Source organism: Ostrea edulis, chromosome 7, assembly GCF_947568905.1.
Source record: "Ostrea edulis chromosome 7, xbOstEdul1.1, whole genome shotgun sequence".
Lineage (NCBI taxonomy): Eukaryota > Metazoa > Mollusca > Bivalvia > Ostreida > Ostreidae > Ostrea > Ostrea edulis.
Window position 1 is genome coordinate 68,580,411 of NC_079170.1, and position 26,186 is coordinate 68,606,596.

The 26,186-nt window shown below is 34.9% G+C and overlaps 2 protein-coding genes across 2 annotated transcripts in view; one reads left to right on the top strand and one right to left on the bottom strand.

Annotated features, from left to right (window-relative positions):
* Positions 1-1,546: 1,546 nt before the first annotated feature.
* LOC125653800 (protein SET-like) lies at positions 1,547-15,404 on the bottom strand. Its single transcript, XM_056145189.1, has 8 exons — positions 15,025-15,404; positions 10,842-10,913; positions 10,141-10,258; positions 7,530-7,693; positions 6,143-6,222; positions 5,493-5,560; positions 5,271-5,348; positions 1,547-3,928 (listed from the first exon to the last, which is right to left on the bottom strand). Exons 1-8 carry the CDS (start codon positions 15,283-15,285, stop codon positions 3,801-3,803), a joined length of 969 nt encoding a protein of 322 aa, XP_056001164.1. The 5' UTR covers positions 15,286-15,404; the 3' UTR covers positions 1,547-3,800.
* An 89-nt stretch (positions 15,405-15,493) lies between these two features.
* Positions 15,494-26,186, top strand: part of LOC125653786 (lysine-specific demethylase RSBN1L-like) — a 36,484-nt gene continuing 25,791 nt past the window's right edge. Inside the window, exon 1 of the mRNA XM_048883396.2 lies at positions 15,494-16,058. Coding sequence (XP_048739353.2) covers positions 15,524-16,058 — 535 coding nt within the window. The 5' untranslated portion in view covers positions 15,494-15,523. The remainder of the gene's footprint in view (positions 16,059-26,186) is intronic.

Genomic DNA, 26,186 nt, shown 5'->3' on the forward strand with positions numbered 1-26,186 from the left:
TCACCGACAGTGGTGACGTCTCTATATGAGTGAAATATTCTCGAGAGGGACGTTAAACAATATAATATCAATCAATCAATCCAAGACTGATACTTCGGGAACACAAGATGAATCCCACGTAGGGATATTTAGCAATCCCCCAACACGTGAATGCCCTACTTTCATATGCATATTACGAAGTAGTTCCATTTTTTAGGATCAGGAAACAGCGATTTCATAATGACTGAATATTTAGTCCAAAACATAATTGTTGGATAATGGAAACTTTTACAAGATTTTTGTTAAAAGCCGTTGACAAAGGAATAGTGCGAGTATCGTATAGAACTCTAGGTAGAAAATAGAAGTTTTTGAACAAGTAATATCCCATGGATTCCTTTTACTGCTAGGTGTGGGACATCGACGCGATGGTACGATGACACAATGGTGCCGAAAGTGAAAAATATAACAGTCCAGATTGGAATAGGTCACCGGCGATTAAACCCGTACTACGGCTACACTCCTTAAATTGTTTTCGCCCTCGAAGACACACAACCTAGATTATTTTGCCCCTGGCAGGACATTCACCTACAAATCCAGGGGTGGTCAATGGCACTAAATATGACCGAAAGGGAGGACATGCAACGGGCCAGATCGATATTCAAACCCAGGCCTCATAATCTCCAGTCAGGTGCTATAAATCATATATTTGGGCACAGGTAAACAACCCGTCTGACCGACATATCCCCCCTTACATGTGAAACTGAGAAAATGCAACGGACCAGACCGGGATTCGGAACCCCTGAATCTCTAGTCAGATGCTCTACCAACTGAGCTTCAGATGCTCTACCAACTGAGCTAACCACCGGTGATTGAACTGACCGCTACATTCCTCCTTCCTTAAATGTCTTCACACTTACGAAGATATCAACCCAGGATCTTTATCCCCTGTCAGTTCCAGGGGCTGGTCTACGGCACCAAATGTAACAGGAAAGGAAAAAATGCAATAGACCAGACCAGGATTTAAACCCGGGCCCCCTAAATAACTAGGCAGATGCTCTACCATCTGAGCTAACCGGCCACCAGTGATTGAACCCGACTGACCGCTACACTCTTCCATCCTTAAATGTCAAACCAGGATCTTTATCCCCTGACAGGCATTTTCATCCGTCAGTTCCAGGGACTGGTCTACCGCACCAAATGTAACAGGGAGAAAATTCAACAGACCAGACCGAGATTCAAACCAAGGCCCCCTGAATCTCTGGTCAGGTGGTCTACCCGAGCCACCAGTGATCGAACCCGTCTGACAGCTATACAGATGCTTTGTGCCAAATTTCCTTGAGATTGGCTGTAACTGCAGTTCATGAGTAAAGTCAAGTAGAAAATTCAATAAGAATCAAGTTGAAGTTGACAATAAAATTTTGATTACGGGGCTTAGTCTATTTTCTTACGGGTGTCTTAGTACCTTAACACCCATATCACTAAACAGAAAACGTCCTAAGTCATTCTAATCAGAATCTCTCTATCAAATCTCCAAGATATAAACAACAAATGAACTACAAACAACACAGGGTGTTCTCCTAGTGGTATATTTTCAGTAACTGCTGTTTATACACAATGTAGTTATACAATGCTGTAATTTTATACCAGACTTTTCAGCCCTGTTTAAAACACAAACTATTGTTTCATGGTTCAACAAACTACAGTAAAACACGGTTATAGCGAACTTCCAGGGACATAACGTTCATTATAACCAAAAATATGTCCAATAAATTCTTAATTTTATTTTTCTCTCATTGAGGAATAATTTGGACTTCGCAATAAACATGATTTTGTTATCTGTGTGTTCGCTATAGGCGTGCTTTACTGTATGTCAGAAACATTATAGTTTATAATGCGCTTAAATCATACAACGTAGACCCTGTGTATATATCATTAATAAAAAATTAGTCATTTGTTTCCAATGTAAACTGGAGATGCAATGTCCCTATGAGAAGGCCAATAACTCCTGCTATGAAAAATCAACTCATTTACAAAAACATCATGTTTAAAGGGATACTTAAAAAATTTTGAAGAGTAAGGCATGCTAAAATTGCTTTCATTTTAGGCCGTCCAAAGTAAATTCTATTTCTTGTCAACAAAATTTGTAGGTTTATTAAAGCAAATTTTTAAAATGATTTGTACTTGAATTTAAGATAGATACGACTTTCTGTCCATTCATTACAGTTAAGGAGGAAAAGCACATCATCACAATGGCCGACTTCCTATTGAAACATGATGTATATATACATGAATATTTCTTTCAAACCCAATTCCCTTGTTAGGTAGCTCAGTAGTTTAATGTGTCAACTGCTGATCTTTAGAGTGGGTTCGAGTCCAGATTTTCAATTTCTTTTAAATAATTCTCCACTAAAACAGCATTTTTAAAAAACTAAATAAGGAAAATTTGAAAGTTTTCAAGTTCAAAATAATACTGTACATATCTTGCACTTTCCATCTCTATCAGATTTCTCGGGTGTCTTATTCCTCCTTAACTGTACAATACAGTATGAATGTTTGTAAGGTCTGTGTCATTTAAAAGCTGAAAATAAATTATATTCATACAGTTTATTCATTAGTGTAATTTGAAATTAATCAAGTTCTCTGTGTTCAATAATAAGCCTATTCAATCAGTTTATTCATTAGCGTAATTCGAAATTAATAAAGTTCTCCTTGTTCAATAATAAACCTATGGACAGTGCTTTATATGCCACATTTAGTTTGCATGGTGCTGCCATGTTTAAATAAATACTTAGCCCTCAAACTCCCATTAAACAAGGTATGTTTGTAAAACACATGCCCCCTTCCCCCATATTGAAATTCATGTTTAGAAAACAGGGTGACCTTTTGACCTGAGATGCAATCAGATACATCAATTTTCATATAGTAGTGACTATATAGTAAAAGGCTCTCCAGTTCTTTTGTGGTCAAGCAAAAGGCCCTGTGACCTGAAAATCAATAGGGATCATTTCCTAGCCATGCCTAAGCTGCCCATGAAGTTTGATGACAATTGGGATCAAGAGATCTACATTTGTTGGTCAAACAACAATTGATGTACGAATGCTGGAAAGTATTATGACCTTTGACCCGAACACCATTGCGGGGAATCCCCCACTCAGTGGTAATGACCAATCCTCCTATGAAATTTCATGACCATTGAGTAAAGGGCTCCCTAATTACCAGTCAGACAACAATACCTATATGCATGTTAGCCCCCCACATCCCCTCCCCACCCCCAAGACCTTGAACTGATCATCAATGGGGGTCATCTTCTAATAATCCTGGTCAAACAGTTTACCAAATTTGATGTATGCTCTCAAGATGTAGAGCAGACAGCCCTCGGTTTAATGACAGATAGACCTGCGCAGACCACACCCCCTCATCTTACATAGGGTAGGATGTAACTGTTAATTATATACTGTCCTATATTAAACTATAGACATAAATTATCGAGTACTTAGTTAGATTGCAAATGCTGCTTTTCTAGAGGTGAGGAGAATGATGCATTGTGAGCTGTACTGAAATATTTGGATGGATGGTTTAGGGACAAGCGTCCAGATTGTAGACGAGAAATAGACATTCTGTTCATAGTCAGTTTGTGATTTACACAAACGTAACCTGATCAATTCAGAGGGTGATTGTACAATATATATATGCGAGACAAGATGAAATCTAGACCAAACAAACAACAATAAATAATGGAACAGTACAAATGCGCTAGGTTAAAAAATTCAGCTGACGGATGTTTGACACACTGTTTCTCGGATGTTGAAGTGGGCGGGGCCTCATTCTCCCCCTCCCTCTTCTTTGGAACCGTTCACCACCACGGGAGCATCACTTGAGCTGTCTGTGGGGGTCTTTGCTGTTTTTAGTTCCTCTTCATCATCACCGTCCTCAATGACTTCAACACCGTCTACAACGTGAGCACACAGACAGCATGTAAAATGAAACTACACAAACAGCATGTAAAACGAAACCACACAAACAGCATGTAAAACGAAACTACACAAACAGCATGTAAAACGAAACCACACAAACAGCATGTAAAAGGAAACTACACAAACAGCATGTAAAACGAAACCATGCAATCTATCTGTACTAGTGGATGACCTTCACCTTCTCTTTCTGTCATCTCTAATGAAAGCATTCTACCACACACACACTAGATATCAACATCTCTCTATATATGGCCTGGGACAAATAATTTGAAATATTCTAACCCGACCAAAATTCACCTCATTTGGTATACGGCAACTCAGCAGTCTTACACTTGATGATAATTTACTGGTTCCCTTACCCCCTTTTCCCTTCTGTACAGAATACAAGTGACCATATGCATTATGTTTTACTGGTTCCCTTTAACTCCCCCTTCTTTCTCCAGAATAAAGGGTCTATAAGTCTTTATCACACAGTAATTATTCACTGGTTCCCTTTAACTCCCCCTTCCTTCTCCAGAATAAAGGGTCTATAAGTCTTTTATCACACAGCAATTATTCACTGGTTATTTACTTCTCCAGAATAAAGGGTCTATATGTCTTTTATCACACAGTAATTATTTACTGGTTCCCTTTAACTCCCCCTTCTTTCTCCAGAATAAAGGGTCTATAAGTCTTTATCACACAGTGATTATTTACTCATTCCCTTTAACTCCCCCTTCTTTCTCCAGAATAGAGGGTCTATAAGTCTTTATCACACAGTAATTATTTACTGGTTCCCTTTAACTCCCCCTTCTTTCTCCAGAATAAAGGGTCTATAAGTCTTTTATCACACAGTAATTATTCACTGGTTCCCTTTAACTCCCCCTTCTTTCTCCAGAATAAAGGGTCTATAAGTCTTTTATCACACAGTAATTATTCACTGGTTCCCTTTAACTCCCCCTTCTTTCTCCAGAATAAAGGGTCTATAAGTCTTTTATCACACAGTAATTATTCACTGGTTCCCTTTAACTCCCCCTTCCTTCTCCACAATAAAGGGTCTATAAGTCTTTTATCACACAGCAATTATTCACTGGTTATTTACTTCTCCAGAATAAAGGGTCTATATGTCTTTTATCACACAGTAATTATTTACTCATTCCCTTTAACTCCCCCTTCCTTCTCCAGAATAAAGGGTCTATATGTCTTTTATCACACAGTAATTATTTACTGGTTCCCTTTAACTCCCCCTTCCTTCTCCAGAATAAAGGGCCAATAAGTCTTTAATCACAAAGTAATTATTTACTGGTTTACACAGTAATTATTTACTGGTTCCCATACCATCGTCCTCTCCTCCTATTGAGTCCAGTGTCTCAAATTCCTCATCATCATCATCTTCTACCTCGTATACTTCTTCACCTAAAATCAATTCAAATAACTTAAAGCAATTGCTTACAACAGAGAAAACTCAGAATGATAAAATCAATTCAAATGATTTAAATCAATCGCTTACAACAGAGAAAATTCAGAATGATAAAATTGCTAAAGTCTAAAGATAGAGACCGTCTTCATCGTCATCCTCGTCCAGCACCACGACAGAGTCGTCTAAATCATCTTCCTCTTCCTCCTCACTGGGAATATCAGAATGAATATTAATAATCTAATAACTCATAATGTACAAATTACTCTACCCCATCTTTCTTTGATAAAACCTAGGTTTTCTTGTCTCTTCCTTACAATATGTGACATTAAAATACACACTGAAAGCAATTTCTTTGTACACCCAACTCAACAAGAGGTACTGTGAGCAATGCTCACTAAGAATACCCCCCGCTTACCCAAATCTTCCAAAGGGTGTTGGTAATAGGTATAAACTACCTCTTTTCTGAGTGTAAAAAACAAATAGCGTGACAAACCGAACCATATTGCTACTTCGATGTCCAGTGTGCGTGACCTTTGACCTTTTGACCCCAAAATCGATAGGGAACATCTTCATCCCATGGGTAGTCCATATGTATGATATGGTGACTGTAGGTGGAAAGGATAACGCTTTAGAGCCCGGAAACCATTGCGTCTACAGATGGACGGACAACCCGATTCCAGTATACCCCCCCCTCCCCCACTTGTTGCGGGGGGGGGGGGGGGGGTATAAAAAGTTTCCATGAAATCTGAACTGTATCTTGAAGTTGGTTTTCATTTGCAGATTTCATTACCTCACTCCATTTTCCTCCATGTCAATATCTGGTGCTAGGTAATACTGTAAGGGGTTCGGCCACATGTCGTCTTTAATCACCTACGCAAAGAAAAATACGGAAAAATTATTTCAAAGCATGTCGTCTTTCTTCACCTACGCAAAGAAAAATTATTTCAAAACATGTCGTCTTTCTTCACCTACGCAAAGAAAAATACGGAAAATTCATTTTAAAGCTTTACTACATTTACCACCTATGTACAGGGTCATTGTCATAAATATCTAAACTATAAAAATTGTGCTTCCCAATAATTTTGCTTAGTTTGTTTTCAAGTCCCTTTGAAAATTTTCATTCATGTTGAGACTACTCCAGCTGTAGGTGCATCTTGTCACGACAGGCTTTGATAAAGAACCCTCACTGATATGGCCCTGTAAAGAGGTTGCCATTTACAAGCTCTCATCCAAGACCTGCTACATTCATTAACGCTGCACGAGCATTTTGCGGCGGAGCAGTCACTCAACTAATATTAAAGGGACTGGTTCACAATTTTTGATGAAAATATTTTTCATTTTTTATGTTAAACATCAAAAATATAACTCATTTAATGTTGACAGTCAAAATTTTGACCTTCTGAATGCAACAATAAAAGCAATATTTTAGCCTTAAATATGTGTTATGTAAACAAAGACTCAAGTCTTTTTATGCATACAAACAAACAAGTGAAATATTGATTTTGTAATATAAAGCATCTTAATTTTGCATAGTCACAAATTTTAACTTTTAGATGACACATTTTACCCCAAAAATGCTTGAAATGTGAAAGATATAATAAAATTAGATCAATATCCATTTCTTTTAAATTTCGTAAACAATAACATACTGCAATCTTTGTTTACAAAACAAATAAACTCTCTAAAATGAGCTTCTGTGATAATATATAACCTTAATTTTTATTTGAAATCTTTTAAATACATTAGACAGTAGATTTTGATAATTAAAAATGAAAAATAAAACTTTGGTGAAAATCGTGAATCAGTCCCTTTAAAGGTTCAACAGAGCCAAGATACGAGCACAGCTTGAACTCAGGACCTTCCAATCATCAATGTCTCTAACCGAGGCCTAACTGCCCAATCGTAGACCTTCCAATCATCGTTTCTAAACACCGAGGCCTAACTGCCCAATCGTAGACCTTCCAATCATCGTTTCTAAACACCGAGGCCTAACTGCCCAATCGTAGACCTTCCAATCATCGTTTCTAAACACCGAGGCCTAACTGCCCAGTCGTAACAAAGTTCGCTATATATTCCTGGACTGTCACTGCAGTTGGACCCAGTCCCTATGGATTGGATAATTTATCAGAATTTTTGTTTTAGTGTGGGAAAGCTCGACCATCACATCGCATTCTTACCTCTGCTATGTCGTCAGCTGATGGATCGCTTCTGTCATTAAACCAAGAGAAAAATGTTCGTCCGTTCCCTCGTCGCCTTTTCCGGCTGGCCTGCTGTTGTGCCCGTTTGGTCAAGTCCATTCCTTCCTTCCACTTGATTTCTGTTGAAAAGGACTCCGGATCTCCTGTTCAGGTTAAAGTGAGTGAGAAATGAGATTATCTAGGATTCCGGATCTCCTGTTTAGGTTAAAGTGAGTGAGAAATGAGATTATCTAGGACTCCGGATCTCCTGTTCAGGTTAAAGTGAGTGAGAAATGAGATTATCTAGGACTCCGGATCTCCTGTTCCGATTAAAGTGAGTGAGAAATAAGATTATCTAGGACTCCGGATCTCCTGTTCAGATTAAAGTGAGTGAGAAATGAGATTATCTACAGCAAATTTGCTTGATTAAGCATATCACAAACCATGAACATGAAAAATCCAAAGTAAATAACACAAGAGGCCCATGGGCCACATCGCTCACCCGAGTCACCTTGGTCCATATCAGAAGATTTTCCATATCTATTTGCATGTAAAACCGTAGTCCCTATTATGGCCCAAACCTTTCCCTGGAGGCCATGGTTTTTGCAAACTTGAATCTACACTATGTCAGAAAGCTTTCATGTAAATGTGAACTTCTTTGGCCCAATGGTTCTTGAGAAGAAGATTTTTAAAGATGTTCCCTATATATTTGTATGTAAAACTTTGATCCCCTATTGTGGCCCCATCCTACCCCAGGGGGGCATGATTTTAACAAACCTGAATCTGCACTATATCAGAAAGCTTTCATATAAATCTCAGCTTTTCTGGCTTAGTGGTTCTGGGAAGAAGATTTTTCCTATATACTTGTATGTAAAACTTTGACCCCCTATTGTGGCCCCATCCGACCCCCGAGGGCCATGATCTTAACAATTTATAATCTGCACTATATCAGGAAGCTTTCATATAAACCTCAGCTTTTCTGGCTCAGTGGTTCTTGAGAAGAAGATTTTAAAAGATTTTTCCTATAAATTTGTATGTAAAACTTTGATGCCCCCCTTGAGGCCCCATCCAATCCCCGGGGTCCATGATTTTAACAAACTTGAATCTGCACTATATCAAAAAAAAAAAAAAAAAAAAAAAAATAAAAACGAAAAAAAAAAACAAAAAAAAAAAAAACTTTGACCCCCTATTGTGGCCCCATCCAACCCCCGGGGCCATGATCTTAACAATTTAGAATCTGTACTATATCAGGAAGCTTTCATATAAATCTCAGCTTTTCTGGCTCAGTGGTTCTGGGGAAAAGATTTTTCCTATATATCTGTATGTAAAACTTTGACCCCCTATTGTGGCCCCATCCGACCCCCGGGGGCCAGGATTTTAACAATTTAAAATCTGTACTATATCAGAAAGCTTTCATATAAACCTCAGCTTTTCTGGCTTAGTGGTTCTTGGGAAGAAGATTTTTAAAGATTTTTCCTATATATTTGTATGTAAAACTTTGATCCCCTATTGTGGTCCCATCCGACCCCCGGGGGCCATGATTTTAACAATTTAGAATCTGTACTATATCAGGAAGCTTTCATATAAACCTCAGCTTTTCTGGCTCAGTGGTTCTTGGGAAGAAGATTTTTCCTATATATTTGTATGTAAAACTTTGACCCCTATTGTGGCCCCATCCGACCCCCGGGGGCCGTGATTTTAACAATTTAGAATCTGCATTATATAAGGAAGCTTTCATATAAATTTCAGCTTTTCTGGCCCAGTGGTTCTTGAGAAGAAGATTTTTTAATGACCCTACCCTATTTTTACCTTTTCTTGATTATCTCCCCTTGGAAGGTGGCCTGGCCCTTTATTTTAATAATTTAGAATTCCCTTTACCTAAGGATGTGTTGTGCCAACTTTGGTTGAAATTGGCCCAGTGGTTGTTGAGAAGAAGTTGAAAATGTGAAAAGTTTACAGACGGACGGACGCCGGAATACGGGTGATCAGAAAAGCTCACTTGAGCTTTCAGCTAAGGTGAGCTAACAAGAGGCCCATGGGCCACATCACTCACCTGAGCAGCAATTCCTAGCAATAAACAAGCTTGAGCAAAACTATCATGATACAAGCAGCATGGTTTAGAAAAATTTTTTTCAAAGGTAACGACTAAACATTCAACAATTTTCAAACTTACTTATCAAACTTGACTACATATTAATCAATTATCATATGCCCTTGTAGTCAGATATAACCTTTCATGGTAACAAATTCAACTAAGGATGCTTCAGTCAGCCAAGTTTGATTCCCTATACATTCGCATGTAAAAGTCTGATGCCGTATTGTGGCCCCTTCTTAATCTCATGGGTCATGACTTTTACAAACTTGAATCACAATGCCCACTATGTCATGAAGCTTTCATGTATATTTCAGCTCTTCTGGCCCAGTGGTTCTTGAAAAGAAGATTTTTAAGTGACCCCACCCTATTTTTGCATTTTTGTGATTATCTCCCCTGTTGAACATGACTCCTGGTCACCTGTTTCGCATGAAAGGGCGGGAAAGGAAACCATGAAAATCTTATTGCACAAAACTTCGTGACCCTTTTTTATGGATGCTGTGTGAAATGCTGTTTTACCTATAGTATCCAAATGAAACTCTTTAGATATGACTTCATTGCTAAAGTAAGGATTCTTTGAAAAGTTAAAGCTGATTCTGTACCCTGATTTGATGTCATCGAACTCCTCCACATTCACCTACAAAAAAATAATGACATTTAAATCATCGAACTCCTCCACATTCACCAAAAAAAAATTAATAATAATAATAAAAAAAAAAAAGTGACAATATCATCAAACTTCTCCAAATTCACTTTAATAAAGATGTTGACATTTATAAAATCTTTTACTTTTCATAGTTTTCTGCCTTGAAAATTCTGTCGTTCAACATAACTTATCACTTAATGATAACGATTGTTACTCCTTATTCAAAAGCAAAACTCATCACTTAATTAAATAACGTATTTGAGGGAACTCATTTTAGACACATACGACTTTGTTTACCCCCCCCCCCCCCCCCCCAAGAAATTCTGTGATGATGAACAGAAGAACAGTAACTCTTCCAGCTCAAACCCACAATACTCGTAAAACTTAGACTTTTGCATGAACATAGGAATTTCAACTTTCTCTTTAGGAACATAATGAAGAAAACCCATAACAAATATATTAAGCAATGTGATATCCATTTTTTAACAGTCCATGGTACACTCTTAACATCCTGATCTAAATCTCGTATCACATGACACACACCCCGAGACTGAAAGCCGAAGCTGATGTTTACCATGTTTAAATAATGCAGACATTCTTCTTCCTCATCATCTAGGATTGCTGAGATCTGTGGATGGTTCAAGAACTTGTCACAGTCAAGGACATATTACAAAATCATATACTGTTATTTTTATTTATTACCTGATGCTAATTTCCCTAATACAGTAAAACAAAGCAATAGCAAACCCCAGGGCAAGTGAAAAACATTTTGTTATAACCCAACTTCATTATATCCAATAATTTTTTGGGGATTTTTCTCTCATGTTAAAAATATCATCATATTGATAAGTATGAATCCATCGTAAGTGTGTTTCATTGTACCTGTAAGATTTTCCTTCACTATTTGCAAAGCAACGAATTTATAAATGTATTATAATTATCAAACAGTTAACAAATCTTAGATTAGTGTTAAATCTAAAGCAAACTAGCATGGCACTGCACCATGCCCTTTTTTCTCTATAAATTTTTTAAAAATATTTCTTATTTATAAACAATTGTGCTTTATTTCACAAGGTTGATTGAAAAGTTTAAAATCAAAGCAGCAGGTATTAACTTTTAAAGAGGCTAAATTATTATTCTATTACTATCAAAGTATGATACAATGAAAAGCCCCAAATTTGTCTTGCCGCGACGAAAAGTGCCCTTTTGAAAATATGTTATGTGTGCCCTCTCTAGATCCTAGATTTAACACTATTTGTTAACTCTGTCCATAAACAGGTTGGGAACAATTCCCCATTACCGATATATTCTCACAAAAACGTGATTATCTCTCTCCAAGGCTCGAAATTAACATATGTCCGTCAGTCTGTGACTGGCTAAAAGTCTGGCGGACTGACCGACATTTGTTTTAGTCAGTCCGATGGGACTGGTTAATTTTCTAAAGCATCATTTTGGAAAATATACTTAATATGAAATTTCATACACATTTGGCATGCTTCGATCTGTTTAATCAATCGGAAGAATCTGATTCGTAAATATAAATCCCACATTTAAGTGTTACAATATTGTCTAAGGCATAATGAGTTAAATTTCATTTTAATGATATCAACAAAATATATTTGATTATTTCTGGAAAACTCTGTTGGACTGGTAATTTTTTCTGCGGACTGGTTAAAATTATACCCCATCAGTCCGGCTGGACTGGTGACATAAAAAGTTAGCTTCAAGCCCTGCTCTCTAGTAAATAAATCCGGGACAGTACAACCAAGAAAAACACCCATGGATGACATATCATACAATCTAACAGTATCATATCATATAATCTAACAGTATCATATCATACAATCTAACAGTATCATATCATCATACAATCTAACAGTATCATATCATCATACAATTTAACAGTATCACATCATCATACAATCTAACAGTATCATATCATCACACAATCTAACAGTATCATATCATCATACAATCTAACAGTATCATATCATCATACAATCTAACAATATCATACCATCATACAATCCAACAGTATCATATCATCACACAATCTAACAGTATCATATCATCATACAATTTAACAGTATCATATCATCACACAATTTAACAATATCATATCATCATCATCGCACAATCTAACTGTATCATATCATATAATCTAACAGTATCATATCATACAATCTAACAGTATCACATCATAATACAATCTAACAGTATCATATCATCATACAATCTAACAGTATCATATCATCATACAATCTAACAGTATCATACCATCATACAATCTAACAGTATCATATCATCATACAATTTAACAGTATCATAATCTAACAGTATCATATCATCATACAATCTAACAGTATCATATCATCATACAATCTAACAATATCATATCATCATACCATATCATATCATCATACCATATCATATCATCATACAATCTAACAATATCATATCATCACACAATCTAACAGTATCATATCATCATACCATCTAACGGTATCATATCATCACACAATCTAACAGTATCATATCATCACACAATCTAACAGTATCACATCAACATACAATCTAACAGTATCATATCATACAATCTAACAATATCATATCATCATACAATCTAACAGTATCATATCATCACACAATCTAACAGTATCATATCATACAATCTAACAGTATCATATACAATCTAACAGTATCATACCATCATACAATCTAACAGTATCATATCATACAATCTAACAGTATCATATCATCACACAATCTAACAGTATCATACCATCACACAATCTAGCAGTATCATATCATCATACACAGTGATTTTTATTTGTATTTCAAACTACCACCCCTCCTTTTGAATTGGGAAAAATTAGCGACATTTTCCTCAAATTGGGAAAAATCATTCATAGTAAATTAAAATGGTAAAGATGCATAAGATAATCAAGTAACAATTGTTTTGTTTGAGATTTATTTCGGATCTGATTTAAAATCATAAAATAAATCATTATTTAACATTAAATATGTATTGGAAGTCACACCTTGTATCAATATTATTTACTTTTTCTAAGAAATACTTATTGTCTAATTTCATAAAGAAAATAATAAATTATTAATTCACCAGCATTTGTACCCATAATCTTGTAAATATTATATTAATAATCAAGTTTCCAGAATGTTTCTCCTGTTTGTATTTTTCGGATTTTAGACCCTATACTGTTGGCCACTTCCTGTTATTAGCCTGACCCTACATATACTATGGCAGTCAAAATGAAAGTGTCAACAATATGGCTTAATGTGTATCTGGAAACTATCTATACTTCGCTGTATATCTGCTTATATGGATGCCTCTATTGTTTTATATATTCTTTACAAAACCTTTTGCATGTGCAGTGGTCTGGAGAATAAAACTGACGAAAGAAACGTATTTACTCTTTGTCAGCAATATACGGAAATCTTTTTTTTTTTTAGAATGACCTAATTTCCCTAGATTTGAAAATGGGAAAAACATATATATATAATTGGGAAAAAATAGCTAATTTTTGTGAGGGGAAACAGCCGAATATCGGTGGCATTTTGGCCCAAAAAAAATCACTGATACAATCTAACAGTATCATATCATCATACAATCTAACAGTATCATAACATCATATAATCTAACAGTATCATATCATCATACCATCTAACGGTATCATATCATCATACAATCTAACAGTATCATATCATCATACAATCTAACAGTATCACATCATCATACAATCTAACAGTATCATATTATCATACAATCTAACAGTATCATATCACACAATCTAACAGTATCATATCATCATACAATCTAACAGTATCATATCATCACACAATCTAATAGTATCATATCATCATACAATCTAACAGTATCATATCATACAATCTAACAATATCATATCATCATACAATCTAACAGTATCATGTCATCATACAATCTAACAGTATCATATCATCATATAATCTAACAGTATCATATCATCATATAATCTAACAGTATCATATCATCATACAATCTAACAGTATCATATCATCATACAATCTAACGGTATCATATCATCATACAATCTAACGGTACCATATCATCATACAATCTAACAGTATCATGTCATCATACAATCTAACAGTATCATATCATCATACAATTTAACAGTATCATATCATCATACAATCTAACAGTATCATATCATACAATCTAACAGTATGTCATCATACAATCTAACAGTATCATATCATCATACAATCTAACAGTATCATATCATACAATCTAACAGTATCATATCATACAATCTAACAGTATCATATCATCATACAATCTAACAGTATCATATCATACAATTTAACAGTATCATATCATCATATAATCTAACAGTATCATATCATCATACAATCTAACAGTATCACATCATCATACAATCTAACAGTATCATATCATCATACCATCTAACAGTATCATATCATCATACCATCTAACAGTATCATATCATCATACCATCTAACAGTATCATATCATCATACAATCTAACAATAGCACATCATCATACAATCTAACAGTATCATATCATACAATCTAACAGTATCATATCATTATACAATCTAACAGTATCATATCATCAAACAATCTAACAATATCATATCATCACACAATCTAACAATAGCACATTATCATACAATCTAACAGTATCATGTCATCACACAATCTAACACACACACACACACAACACAAAGGATACTGCATTGATCCAGAAGTTGGCTATGTTCTTGATCATTTCGTTGCGTTTTTCGTAATATGGTTTCCGAAGCTTGTTGTACTTCTGCTCCACTTTTAAGATTTCTTCACTGGCTTGTTCGTTTAGAGCATCGATTTCATTCTGACATGCATCCATGTCTTCTAAGGACTTCTGTGTTGCAGAATCAAAATCTTGACTTTGATCCCCTTCAAAGGACGTGTCGGTTTTGGGCCGCTTAGCGGGTGATGCACCCTCTGCAGACATACTGACCAATTTCTCTTGTTACGATTGTAAATCAAAACTTTCCAAAGTTATACGTTTTTCACAAATTGCGGGAAGATGCACGCTTACTTTGAGGTTTCTGACGATTTTCTAAGAAATTAAATCCTATTGGCTGATTTTTCTAACCGGAAGTAAGAGATTTCCAAAGTATCCAATCAGGTGAAATGGAACAAAACCAGGTTCGGGCCTTCTGTTTACATCCGGGAGTTTTGTCAACAAAATGGCCGACGAAGCTGCGGCAGATCGCGATGATGTGAACAGCTCTGGAGGGAATAATATCTTTGAAATTTTACAAAAGCAACCAATAAATGATGCTACAAAGACGCAAGTATGTGTAAAGCTAGAAGACATAGCTGACACAGGTGGGAAAGGAAAGAAAGATCAATATTTATTTCGTAACCTACCTGGACTCCATGTTACACATGCTGTTGATGCAATGTATGCTTCATCAGACAACAGTTCTAATTCGTTTGAAGAGTCGAATTTGTTACCTGAGAAGAAACTACCACATTTAACAGTTTCACAACAAGGAGGGGGACATATTCCCGACCCTTGCATCAGTCCTGATACAGGGAAACGAAAACGCATACAGCACGATTACCGACGCTTGTCAAAATCTGGTTATTTGGATGATTATGTTTGTCGTGAAGGGAGATTTTCATCTACAAGTGATTCAGATATTGGAATCTCCCCTTCACCTCCAAAGATCAAAGTGAAACCAGTTGTTAATGGTGCATCCAATGGATCTACAAAAGGTTAGAACACTACACAATTCATACTGTTTTCACCATGGCTACTGACAGGTCCAGGCCAAAGACTATTTCTACCTACGTAGTTATTAATAGCTACATAGGTATTTAAACCTACTTAAAGTAGCTACTTCTACCTACGTTTATCTGTTTTTGAAAATAATGTTTTTCGGCGTGACCGTGTTTGAGGGCGAAGCAAAAAAGTTTTGGCATTAGTATCTATATCCAACACAGGACAAAAATAACCCGAAGTTAGCACGAGGACAGAGCTGTATCAAAGCATCCTTTTGGACATTTGATCCGCCTATATATTGAACGCGGGAAATATAACGCAATCAATGTAAACAGTACATTGTGACGTCATATTCAGCGTCGTTATTTAGCAAATTTACAAACATAGCGTTTGAACCACAACAAAAAACATGGCATTAATCGTGGAGTGATTATATATGATTAACAAAATAAGGTTTACATGCTTTTACGGATTTTATGTAACATCTCAGAACGACGTGTGTGCCATTGGTACCAAACTTTTCAAGTTCCATAGGTATGGGTTAATTTTTCATTATTTTCCTTTAAAACAAGTATATACGTGTTACCTATAGGGAGAGCTCCGCTCTCACGGCTCTTCGGGCCGTGAGAGGGCTTCGCCCTCTATAAATAAATAATAATTAAAGCGCATCTTTTAAACAGGTCAGTCGTTTCATGCATCATGTTGTGCACGTGCACAGCAAAATTCGGAGTGTAAATTTGAATATTTTACGAGGGTGAAGAATGCAGAGGAAATGCATGAAAATTCGCCCCCAAAACCTTTAATGTAAAACTGCATGAATGTAAACTTTAGAATTAATAGATTTGTTAGACATTCTACACTTTTTCTCACGTAGCTTTGATCCTAAACTCATAGAAAATGGAACTGGGTGCTGTTATTGATGCAAATTTGAAAAAGTTAGAAAGTAATCATTTTTGTCCAATATTTTTGTGGTATTCATCGTCAGTGTAAGTGAATCAAGAAATTTGGTACACGCCGTTCCTGCGTTTGGCCACGAAATGCAAGTAAAGGAAAAAGTAGGTAAAATAACTACCTGGATTAGGTTTAAATACCTACGTAGCTATAAGTACCTACGTAGGTAGAAATAGTCTTTGGACTGGACCTGACTGAGTGTATATATATGTACAATTAACGCCTTATTTCTTAAATGGGGACTTATTTCAGGGCTCGAAATTAGTGAGAAATACTCGCGTATTGCGAGTAGATTTGAAAAATAGCGAGTAAAAATAGTGGACACTCGCAAATCTTAGCGAGTGGAGATTTACAAACCATGATCGTATCATATCCGTTTTAAGCCGCGATGCGCCATTCGCTTTTCTTAAACTTGCACTGAAAATCATACAAACGCTTACATGAACGAATGATTTCAACAACCGTTTCTATCCGGACTTTCTTTTATGATTTTTTAAGAAACTCAGCGTCAAACAAATGCTTTAGAGGTCGGACATCGCATTATAATGAAAAATATAGACCTGTTTACTTATAGGAGTGATTAAATTGACTTGGTAAAACATAAATTCCGATTTCTTGTTAGATAAATGAATAACAAAAAGCTCATACTTAGAATTCAAGTCTTCCGGTAGTTAATTTAATCAGAATTTTCTATCTACATTTATTCATTTTCATATTGAGGTCGGGTTGTAGTCACGGCATGAGTGCACTGCTCACCGTGTAGGCGATTACCCAAAACAAAAAAAAATCATGGGACTCGTGATCGTACTGCTTATAAACCACGAGTCTGGGATTCACTTTGAAAAATTACTCGTGACAACCCTGACGTGGCATGAAATTGGAAGACATGGGATCTATACCTGCAGTAAACAGGTTGTGAATATTAGAGGTGTGATATGGTCAAGAAACCTAAACATTGCATCATATGACTTACGTAAATTAGTGTCTTGTCCAAACGATGCCTGTTGACCCACTAGGCTCAGTAATGGTGGGGAAAATCATTAATTTAAAAAAAAAAAAATGAAAAAAGAGCACTGCTTCATTATTTTTATATTAGCTTGTAGGTTTTCATTTTAACCTGTGGATCTTTTACTCACAGGCTAAAATTAGCCTGTGGAAGAAAAAGTTAATTTTGACCCCTGTATTTGTCAGTCACATCATATCTATGTCTGAAAAAATATATGTAGCGGCTACAGCAGTTAAAGTTAGAATGTATGCAACATTAATGTTTACACACTTAAATCTAGCTAGTTACTGAGTTCTAATGCCTCGTTCATACAAATGCGCATCAAATTTGGTCTGTAAGGTCATTGCAGTTTATCTTATTATTGACATATCAGGGGTTGAAATTAACTTTTTCTACCACAGGCTAATTTTAGCCTGTAGGTAAAAAATCCACAGGCAAAAATGAAAACCTACAATCTAAAATAAAAATAATGAACCAGTGCTCTTTTATCATGCATTTTTTTTTAAATCAATGATTTTCCCCATCATTATTGAGCCTAGTGGGTCAACAGTCATCGTTTGGACAAGACACTAAGTTATAAGTCGTATGGTGAAATGTTTAGGTCTCTTGACCATTGCACCTCTAATCCACAACCTGTTTACCACAGGTCTAGATCCAATATCTTCCAATTTCATGCCACATCAGGGGTGTCACTAGTGATTTTTCAAAGCGAATCCCAGACTCATGGCTTATATCTAGCAGCATGATCACGAGTCCCATGAACTTTTTTGATAATCGTCTACACGCCGAGCAGTGCATTTGTGTCATCACTACAACCCGACATCAATATGACAATAAATTAATGTAGATATGATGTAGGTCATTCTGATAAGATTGACTACCGGAAGACTTGGTAAAACATAGACTCCGATTTTTCTTCTTTTTAGATTTAAATGAATTAACAAAATTTCTCATACTTGGAATTCAATTTAATCACCCCCTGTAAGTGAACAGGACTCGTGGCACATGTCAATATTATTCATCATAATGCGATGTCCGACCTCTAAAGCATTTGTTTGACTCCGAGTTTCTTAAAAAACACTTTAAAGAAAATCCGGATAGAAACGGTTGTTGAAATCGGTAGTTCATGTAAGCGTTCGTATGATTCCAGGGACTGACACTAACGGCTGTCCGATTGTCCGGGACAACTTAAAACGGTGGTCGGACAACTAAGTTCTGTAGTTTACCTGTCCGATGGGACAACCAAAAATAAATGAAGGGTATCCGTGAAATTTTAATAAATTCTACGTTAAAAGAGTCCTTAAAGTTTTTGAAGTACATCTCGTCGATAGAAATAATCTGATAATCAATATGGCGTTTTTCTGGTTTTCCCTGATCTAAATTTAGATTGTTCATTAATATCGACCAATCAGCTTCACGGTGTATTTTAATCGCGCCAATCAGATGTCTCTATTGTCGCGTGATTCTTGGAAGTGAACAAACAGATATAGAACACTTTTTCCGAAGTTAAAATTGAATAATTTTTACGAAAAACATGTCCAAAATGAAAAATACAATAAGTCACTGTGCAATTTGCTGCAGATCTGGAAGTACATAAATATGGCTCAACTTCTGTCTGTAACTAAGTGTTCTGCCTGCAAACATTAAGGTAAAAATGTATATACATAGATTGCTGTCTGAGTGACAGGAGTTTTGAAACCATTCAATACATTATTATTAATTAATGATTTCACATGGAGATCACAAGAAAACCAGGGTAACACTATTAATAAAAAAACACTCATGAGAATGCAATGCATATACATTACAGTTTTTTGTTGGTCAGTTTCGGACAAGTACATTTTCCATTCGGACAACCTAAATTTCATGTTAACTTGTCCGAAGGGACAGGTTGGTATTAAAATTAGTGTCAGTCCCTGGATTCTGAATGCAAGTTTAAGAAAAGCGAAAAGTGTATCACCATATAAAATGGATACGATACGATCATGGTTTGTAAATCACCACTCGCTAAGATTTTCAAGTGTCCACTATTTTTACTCAATATTTTTCAAACGTACTTGCATTTTGCGAGTATTTCTCGCTAATTTTTAGCCCTACATATACAGCATTTCTGTCAGTGCTAGAGTGAAATCAACATCGTAGATAATGACAAGGACTAAATGTTTTGACACTTATATCATGAGAATGAATAAAGGAGAGATTTTCGAAGACTCTCAATTGATAGAATTATTGAATTTTTACATATTTATATCAACATATATATTTTCGATTGACGATAGATTTGTTTGATAATCCAAGAATTATGCAGCACTGTGTTGCATAATTCTTGGATTATCAAACAAATCTATCGTCAATCGAAAATATGTATGTTGATATGCACAATCTATGCGAAAGTTTTTTGGACCACACAGGACATTCGGTCCTGTGTAATCAATGAACACACAGGACAGAACCAAATTTTGTCAGTCCGAAAAACCTAAATTAATGTAAAAAAGTGAAACATGTGAAAATGCCATGGTCGGCCATTTTTCCAAACCGTACGTATTGAATCTTCTCGCAGGCCATTAAAAAAATGACTCATAGTCCATATTCTTCTCTTGAGTAGGCCTAACGTCAGCTTTCTTTTACCGGGGATCGCTCCCGCATAATACTTTAGACGGTCCGTGCCCAGCGTTGGGCGGTTAAATCCGCCCCCAGTTTTAACCATGCAGTGGTTTTAACTGCATGTCCCGGTCAATACTCCCCAAGTGGTCAATTGTGATTTATAATTAAACTGTCCATTGTCCTATTTCTTTTACATTTCTTCCAAAGATAAAGATAAATTCTTTTCATTATATGGATCAATTATTGATTAATATTTTTCATTAGATAATCAAATGTAATTTCATGAGTTTAATATATTTGGTTTGCTGAAACTGACCAAAATATCTTCAGTACCTACGAGAGGATCACAGTTCTATAGCATTCGCCATTTTCACGGTATTTGTGCAAATTATGTTGCACTTGGAGCAAAAAATAAAAATCCACATAGCACATTTTTGACATGTTGCCTAGAAAGTGCAATATGTATGCATACAAGAACCAAATTTTTTTTGTATAAGCATTCCTATAAAAAAAGTTATGCCACGTCAAATTTTGGTAAAGAACCTGTGTTGCGGACACTAGATTACACCTGTTACAACTAGTAAACTTAATATGCAAAGATAATGTTCATGGTCAAATTTCTAATTGGTTTGGACTATGTACCAGAAAGAAGTAAATTTAATTATAAAAAAGAAAATTTTGTGGTTTTCTTTGAAAACAAGAAAAAATTTCATATAAATGTCCTACTAATATTTTTGCCCAATTTGTCTCCAATCTTGTAGGTTTATTTACATTTACAAATACTCATAAGACCTATATGATTATCATGTGAAAATGACATGGAATATTCCTAAATTCAAATAAATCTATCATAATATTGTGTATGTGTTCATTTCATTCTTCTTAAATTTTGAAAATACATAGATATTTTTGTTGCGGACACTACAGGTTATCCTACACCACATATCTAATATATTGTCATTTATTTTAAAATCAATGTTGATAAATGTTTCTTTCTCGACTAATTCACGTGTCATAGGATCAACTCTGGAAAATTAGATATCAAAAGTTGTAGAATGGGTTTTTTTTTAAAATGGAAATTACCATATAACATTGACCATTAATTTTTCCTCATTATATATTGTTATGCAGTTTCAAAAAATATTGATGGTGTCACAGATGTTCATTCTATTAAACATGTTCTAAGGAATGATTTTATAGAGTAAATTTCATAAATTAAAGAATTTACTGAGGACTCTTATTTGTTTTCTCTCAGATTTTATATTGTTGCGGACACTACAAATATACTGAAGTATTTCTGATTGAATCCATATTTGATTTGAATGAAGTAAATTAAAAACCTTAACCTCTAACTTGTTTTCTATGCTAGTGAATGGTATAATATGATGGGAAAATAAAAAAAAAAGGGGGGGGAGGGGTGGGGGGCTAGAATGATACTTTTGGAAATAATACCTATAAATCAATTATAAAGTGTATACAAGTTTGAAGTGTCATCTTTCAAACTAACCATTTGTTTTTTTAATCAAGTTATCCAACTTTATCATCAAAAGAACAGAATATTAGAGATGTTTTATTATATTCACTTATTTCAGAAATATTGTAATGAAATAAAAGTGAAATGATAATTATTGCTAATGTAGACACTGCAAGTACTGTAGATAAATTTATGAACAACTATTATTTATTTTTTCAAATTCAAACAAACTTGAACTTGGAACTAAATGTTGATTGCGAAATAATGTTTGCATATAAACAGTACTAATTATCAAAAGAATGAAATAACTTGTCATTGGTACTGTTTGGGGATAAAATTGGCTCAGAAAGTATGACGCTAATTTTATCATTAGTTTTCCCCAGGAGGAATCTACTTTCTGTATTTCGTGTGAACAGGAATTGTATTCAGATATCCAGCAGTACGTGGGGTGGGGGTGGGGGGTCAACCTCTCCTTGTCCATAACTATGGTCTGAAAATTATGTTTGTCACAAATAACATTTCTTTCTCTGCCCTTTTTGGTTTTAATTCTTTTCCTTTTTAAAGTTGTTCTTTTCTTTCCAATTTTTGTTCACCGTTTCTTGCATTTCCTTTTCAATTTCAACCTTTACTTTCTCTCAATGTTTCTTTCTGTCTGTATTTTTTCTTTCATGTAATCTCTTTTTGTGGCAAGAAATTGGGGATTGTTTTTTACCCCCCTCCTCCTCTCTCTCTCTCTCTCTCTCTGTCTCTCTCTCTCCTTTTCCTTATTTTGTCTTTCTTTAGCTTCACTGGTTTTTTTTTAATTTCACCCTCTTTCTTCTATCTTCTCCCTTGATTTCATTAACCTCTCTGGGCTGCTCATCTTAGTGGCTCATTGAAATCTTTTAGTCTAAGACACTTAAGAAAATTGGAATACATATCATTACTGTAGTGTCCGCAACATAATTAAATTAGAATATATTTAGATTTATCATTAAACAATTAACATCTTAACATTTATTTGTTTAATTAGTTTCCACTTCAGTTTGAAATATGTGAAAATTCACTTCAAATATGTAACTTTAGACTGAAAATTGAAGGATTTTGAATATGTATGTACACTAGATGTTATGGGTGTAAATTCCGAGTTTGAACATATATTTTCACAATATTTTAATCCATTACATGTTTAAAGTAAATACTTGAATAGTTATAGACTTATCATAAAGATAAATCATAATACATTTTCTTGAAACAATCTATGAAATCAAAAAGCCGTTGCGAACTCTACAGGGTTGCGGACACTACAAAACACAATATATCTGTCAGAAAACTTAGCAATACTGAGCTAGAGTCTGTTTCTTTGGTAGTCTTACACTACAGGGTTGCGGACACTACAAAACACAATATATCTGTCAGAAAACTTAGAAATCCTGAGCTAGAGTCTGTTTCTTTGGTAGACACATTAGTAACTGTATTGCCTAGCTCTTACCAGTAAGAGTATAGAAGTATAAGTCATCAGGCATTCCAAAATATGCACATGTTGCGGAGCTCACTACAGAATTTTTGGGACATTTTTATTCCAGTTAGAGAAAAATGCATAATTTTTTCTAGTTATGAATAATCCACTCAAACTTTTCTATAATGTTTCATTTAGTATTCAACTCAATTTTCAATGCAAAACAAAAGTTGAAATAATGAATTAACATGTAGTTTTTTTACTTGTAAGTTTAAACATTGGAATTTTATAAAATTGCATAACGTACAAGCATTTTCACATACAGTGGAACCCCGTTATTACGTTCCCCCTTTATTATGTTAGTCCGCATATTACGTTGGAATTTCAAAGCACAAAACCATTTCTTAACAAACCTATATAAAATAGACCTCGTTATTACGTTGTCCTAAAATGCAGGGACTCAGTATTACGTTGTAAATATTCCGATATTTCAATTCAATATTCGATTCATTGCCCCGGTTTTCGGTTCGATATGTTTATTACAAACGGGTTCAGTAAAATACATCAGTCTCGGCCAGTACATATTAGCTAGGCTACAATTAAAAATATTTTTGTTTCCCCTTACCCTACCTAACTTTTTGGAAGTGGGTAGGTAGGTAGGCTTTTTATTTATTTTTTTCTGGAAATTCCTGAAATTTATCAAACACACAAGAAACAGACAAACAAATCATTTATTGGTACTAATACAACATATGAACAAGTTATGAGTGACTATAGCATGACTAGATAACTTTGAAAAAGGGCTATTCAAGTAAAAATAGCCCCGAGTATTTTTTGATTAGTAAAAATTCAAAACATGAATGAAATACTTAAAAGTATAAAATTTGACACTGAACACCGAGCAGAGAGGATTTTTTCTGACTAGAAATTGTTTGTTAATATCACTTTAACATACATGTATAATGAGGCTAACTAAATAAAGTAATAATCTCAAATTCAATGTCTTTTGTGTGTTGACTAGATATCATTAAGACCTAAAGGCCATACAAGTTAGATAATGAAATGTTTCTGTAGGTACAGTACATATATATATATATATTCAGAACAATGTTACTTTGAATATTGTGTTTTGAGACACTTGTTTAAGTCTTTCACTACATGAAGGTCTTCATACTTGTCATGAAAAAAAAGTTGTAGTTCCAACAAGTTTGTCAGATAAATACTAGTGATGGGAATCTGTGAGAATTTCATAATCGATGATTGGTTTACTGTAACTATAATTATCGATTATAATCGGACAGAAAAATTATATAATGATTAAAGTTAATTCAACTTCTGAAAAAGTGTAAATAAATATTATCCACATTCATATTTGTTGTTTCTATATATAGCTGAGAGAGTGTAAGTGAATATTTTCTTGTGTATTTGTTATTCTTTTAATTACATATATATAAAAGTCGCCCCAAATGGATATTGTTTGCTTCAGTTATATCTCCGTATATCAAAGTTACAATTCATTAACTGACGATGGTCCGGCATAATTAGAATATGATTAACATTCAGCAAAGCAAAATAAGGAAAGAAATTCATTTTATTAAAAACAAAAAATAAAACAGATCTATTAATTGTCACCAACTGAAAACACGCACAGAGTAACAGTGGCCCTTAAAAGCGGTTTTTATCTGCATAATTCACACATGGATTTACTAGTATCAAGATTCTCTTTGATCAATGGTCCTTCGTTTATATGCTTGAATCAAAGTACGTCTATCTCAGTATCTGACCAAGCGAACATACTTTATTCCGCGTGTATGGATACTTCCGATTTCGTGTGCGCCGTCATTACGATAAAAAAAACTTTTAGGTTACTAGATATTAGTCACGGCAGGAATATTCTTCAAAAACTACAGTCGCTGAGAAAACAAAATCTAAAATCCCTTTAATTGGAATAAAAATTTCATAATTGAGTGCTTAGAATTTGCCAACAATCGACTGATTTTCAATTATAATCGATGATTGGAACACCACTACCTCAACAACATCAGTTTTGTGGGGACGAAAGTCCGAATCATTTGTGATGTTATGGTAGACATCATCCCAAGTACAGTCCACAGAATATTCGAAGATCCCATTTTTACATATTGTTGTATTTTTGTTGCCGCACTTCGCGGCCGCTGTGACACAAATGCTGAAGAATTCTTCCTGTACAAATTTTCTTTTACCAGTATGCAGGCCGTATCCATGTCCATAATGAATTATTATCCCTTTCTAAATTGAATTCCAATTACAAACGTATTTTTCAATTGTTTCAAACGCGCTGGCAACAATGATTTTTAAAGACTACTAAGATTACGGCTCATACGACGAAACGAAACTATAAAAACGAACTTTTTGAGGGAAACGGGGAAAAAAAACTCTGCTATTTTGGCGATAAAATTATTTCAGTCGGCGGATTTTAATCGGGTCGGTCGGGTAAGGGGAAACAAACTTAATTTTAATTTTGGCCTTATTTCTACCTGCATGAGGGACAAAATAGCGTCAAATAATGTGCAAACTGTTGTTTGCCTTGAGGTTGACGAAAATAATAATAAACTATATCAGTTTAATATACAGCGAACAGGCATCTCACCGTTTGGCAGTTTTGCTTT

Bases quoted from the DNA above. Each gene is read 5' to 3' on its own strand.
- LOC125653800 (XM_056145189.1), bottom strand. From the start codon at position 15,285: ATGTCTGCAGAGGGTGCATCACCCGCTAAGCGGCCCAAAACCGACACG. The intron at 10,259-10,841 runs GTAAACATCAGC...ATTTTTTTGTAG, and splicing joins GTCTGCATTATTTAAACATG to GTGAATGTGGAGGAGTTCGA. The intron at 7,694-10,140 runs GTAAAACAGCAT...TAACCTGAACAG, and splicing joins GTTTCATTTGGATACTATAG to GAGATCCGGAGTCCTTTTCA.